We start from the raw sequence: 3,504 nt of genomic DNA, 5'->3' as shown, positions 1-3,504 counted from the left end.
AACCAATAACCAATGAATATGAAATGGTATGTTAGTGAAACTGATGTATGGATGGTTGGTTTTGTGATGGATATCATTGGTTAATCTTTTGAAGATCCTTCTATAACATGAAACTAATTGAGTGCACAGATTAGCTTGGGTTTGGGTAGTAGAATTAAAGATCTTCTAGTTCCAAAAGAAAGCATAATCTAAGCAGTCAATTTAGTGCCTCACTTACTACCAATATCAACGGATTGCAAGGGATTCGAGGAAAGTTAAGAAGGAAAATCCTGAGATGAGACCCGTGAGTTACTTTAGTTTTTGGATTAAAATAAGTCAGGGGTGTATCCTTGGGGGATTCCCCTAGATCAATTTCCTGCAAGTCCCTGCAATCTTTATATATATCACGCTGAAAAACCTTAGATCGCCGTAAAGGCCCTCAAAACTGTGCTACACCTGTGGGGCAAACTGTTTGTAGCTGTGTGGATGTGGAATGGCATGCGGATGTGCCTGATCCTCCGGATATTCCTTCCAGGGTGGCGTTTGCGTGTAGAAGCTGCTCTGATGATGAATCCCAGAATCCAAGTTGTTGGGCTGGAGATTGGCAGCTGCATCGAAGGAGCCCCTGAACAGATCGTATTTCTCCTGCGAGAACTGCTGCGGGCTGGACTCCTGCTGGGGATTAGGCTGCAGATGGTGAGGAGGAGGATGAGGATGAGGCTGAGGCTGCTGCTGCTGTTGGTGGTAGAACCGCATGCTGCCTGTAAAGTCAAATCCCGGTGGATGTTGCTGCGGGTAGTCCATGCCCTGCTGGAAGCCCCCCATCGGGGGAGGATGCTCTGCAGATGGAGCTGACGCAGGCTGATTCTGGGCAAGAGGAGCCATACCCTGGCCATAGGGAAACATCCTGCCGCATCCGAACATGGGAAAGGGCTGGGGGTTCACGAACAGAGCATCGAACAGCTCCTTGGTGATCCTCTCACCACTCAGCGTGAAGTTCTGCAGCTTCTCCAGGTCCAGATTTATGGAACCCCCACTTTCCAGCACCTGTTCCAAAGCAAAGATGTAGTTGTGCGCGAACCTTAGGATCTCGATCTTCGTCAGCTTCGTCTCCTCCGGCAGCGAAGGCAGTGTGACCCGTAGTTTCTCCAGGGCATCGTTAAGGTTGTGCATCCGATTTCGCTCCCGATCATTGGCCTTCATCCGGCGGAACCGCTTGATCCTAACCACCTGAGTGGGACTGCGCGAGCGTGTCACCCTGTTCTTGCCGACGGCATATTTGCGCTTCTGTCGCGGCGCATCCGGATCCTCGGGTGACTTCATGGGCGTACTGGTCAAAGGTGGATCGAAGCCAGCGGTGGAGGCTCGACTGTTTAGGTGCTCCACTAGAGTCCTGCCGCTCCTTGTGCTGTGGTTGCTGCTCGTGTCCAGCAGGCCCACGAATCCCGCCGGCGGTGAGTTGAGCGGTACGGCGTCCCAGGCGGCGCCGGAGTACGGCTGCTGGACCGCCGGAGCCGGCGAAGTGCCGCTGTAGCGGTCATCGAAGTCCAGCCGCCGACGGGAGCTCAGCTGGGCCTCCGTCTCGAAACTCTTCTCGTAGCCACTGTCGAAGGAGGCGTCGTCGTCATCCTCGTCGAACTCAAAGGACTGCGATCCAGCGCTATAGGCATTATAACAGGCAGCCATGATTTCGTGTATCTGTATCTCGGTGTGTATATCCTTTAGCACATTTCCGATTTCCGCTTCGAGAAAGAGAGAGAGTGGTTTCTTCGTGTTTCGCGTGCCCGCACCAACTAAAAGCTGGCGAGGAGTGCGCACCGGTTTTATGTGCCCGGCCAGCCATTAAGCCCGCTGATTTGGGTCCGGACTGCCAGGCAACAACCCTCGGCGCATTGTCGTCGGTCGTGGCGGCGCCATGGCCATAGCAAAGTACAGAGCGTAGAACCCCGAACGCAAATCCCAACAGATATGCGCCGTGATTGTCGCCCGGGGGTGGCTTTTGCCCACTCACACACAGACCTCATCTAGCCGGCACTCCCGGGAGCGGGGTGTACTTCCTGGAGATGGAGATTCGTTCTGCGAGCAGCACTACCAGTCAAAATACGAGCATTTTTCACGCTCCGCCGGCGAGCGGTGCTCTCTAAGCCAATCGGAAGGATGTCTGAGTCCGAGGATCAGCGATGTCGCCGACGGCATCATCAAAGCTCACAGCTATTTTTCATACCCTTTCTTAAGGTTATATTTAATTTATATTTATATATAATAATATTTTATATTAAGTTTCGTTATACAAAAAGTACAAAAATGGTATGATTGAAATATTTTTAGAGATGGTTTAAAATGTAAATGATTTAAAAAAAATCCTACAACACATTTATTTTAATTAAAATTCATCTAGAAAATGTAATATAATGTTTAGAACTTGAAAAAAATGTTATATTTTATAAAAAATTTGTATCAAATTTTATGATGCAGACGCGTATACAAAACTTAGAAAATGTTTAAAATATGTGGTTTTGATTTTTAAAACTATCAATAAAATGAGTAAAATAAGTGGTCCTGATTAACCAAAATATCATCATATCCGAAATGAAAAGTAATCTATACCTTGTCATTTCTAGTTAGTGAATTGCCCTATATTATACCTATGAGATATATGGATGAATCTATCATTGTCAGCCCATTGAACACAAAACCAATCTGTTTATGACAATCCCTTGATCTGTTTAGTAAAAAGTTCTCACCCATCTCTATATAGAGTATATCGATTTCGTGGCCTATATAAATTGTTATTTTATTTTATCGCCTAATGCGATTGCAATTCAAACGATTCAATTACTCGCAACTCTTTCGGCTTTCGCTTCTAAACCGCAATAATCGTTTAGGGCTTACGCCTGTCGCTAAACGGGTTAGTGGCACGTGGCCAGGATACCGCCTCCACTTCCGAAAACGCAACATGTGTAGTCGCTCACTCCTCTGCAGTCCCCAGTCCATCCTCCTGATCCAGAACTTAGGCGTTGGCACGTGCCGTGGTCTTAACGGCTGCTCAAGTGGCCAAGAGTGCTGGTGTGGATTTCCTATCTGATGCAAGGCGGTTAAAGGAGGAGCGAAGTTGCAGTTTCAAGTGGCCACGTGCGGATTTGTTATGATATGCGGCAAACGTCGCAAATTACCAGCACGAGGCAGGACTGCTTGAGTGTGAAGGGGGCTAATTTGATAATATGCCATATTTCACATTAATGAACTACCGATTGCATTGTACTAGGTATTAATTAAGTGCTTTTGTGTTAAACACATTATGGCTCTTAATCGGAACAAATATTGGAACCTAACAATTTAAATTTAGATATTAGATATTTTTAATAATGACTATCAAATATACAATATTAACAACTTTGTTATTATTAATTCATAGCTTCGAAAAACAAATCAGACAATACAAGTCCGTTTTAAATTTGTTTATTAATAGAAGTTTAGAACCAAAAACTACAAACAAGACAGAAGCAATTTTCCATCATTAAATTA

At 45.9% G+C, this 3,504-nt stretch overlaps 1 protein-coding gene across 1 annotated transcript; it reads right to left on the bottom strand.

Annotated features, from left to right (window-relative positions):
• Positions 1-429: 429 nt before the first annotated feature.
• Positions 430-1,737, bottom strand: LOC119554969 (basic helix-loop-helix neural transcription factor TAP). The gene has a single exon (XM_037866098.1). The coding sequence runs from the start codon at positions 1,663-1,665 to the stop codon at positions 430-432; it is 1,236 nt and encodes a 411-aa protein (XP_037722026.1). The 5' UTR covers positions 1,666-1,737.
• Positions 1,738-3,504: the final 1,767 nt, after the last annotated feature.

The sequence above is a fragment of the Drosophila subpulchrella genome, chromosome 3L, assembly GCF_014743375.2.
Source record: "Drosophila subpulchrella strain 33 F10 #4 breed RU33 chromosome 3L, RU_Dsub_v1.1 Primary Assembly, whole genome shotgun sequence".
NCBI lineage: Eukaryota > Metazoa > Arthropoda > Insecta > Diptera > Drosophilidae > Drosophila > Drosophila subpulchrella.
Note: the sequence above shows the minus strand (reverse complement) of the source record. Positions and strands in the feature narration are given on the sequence as shown.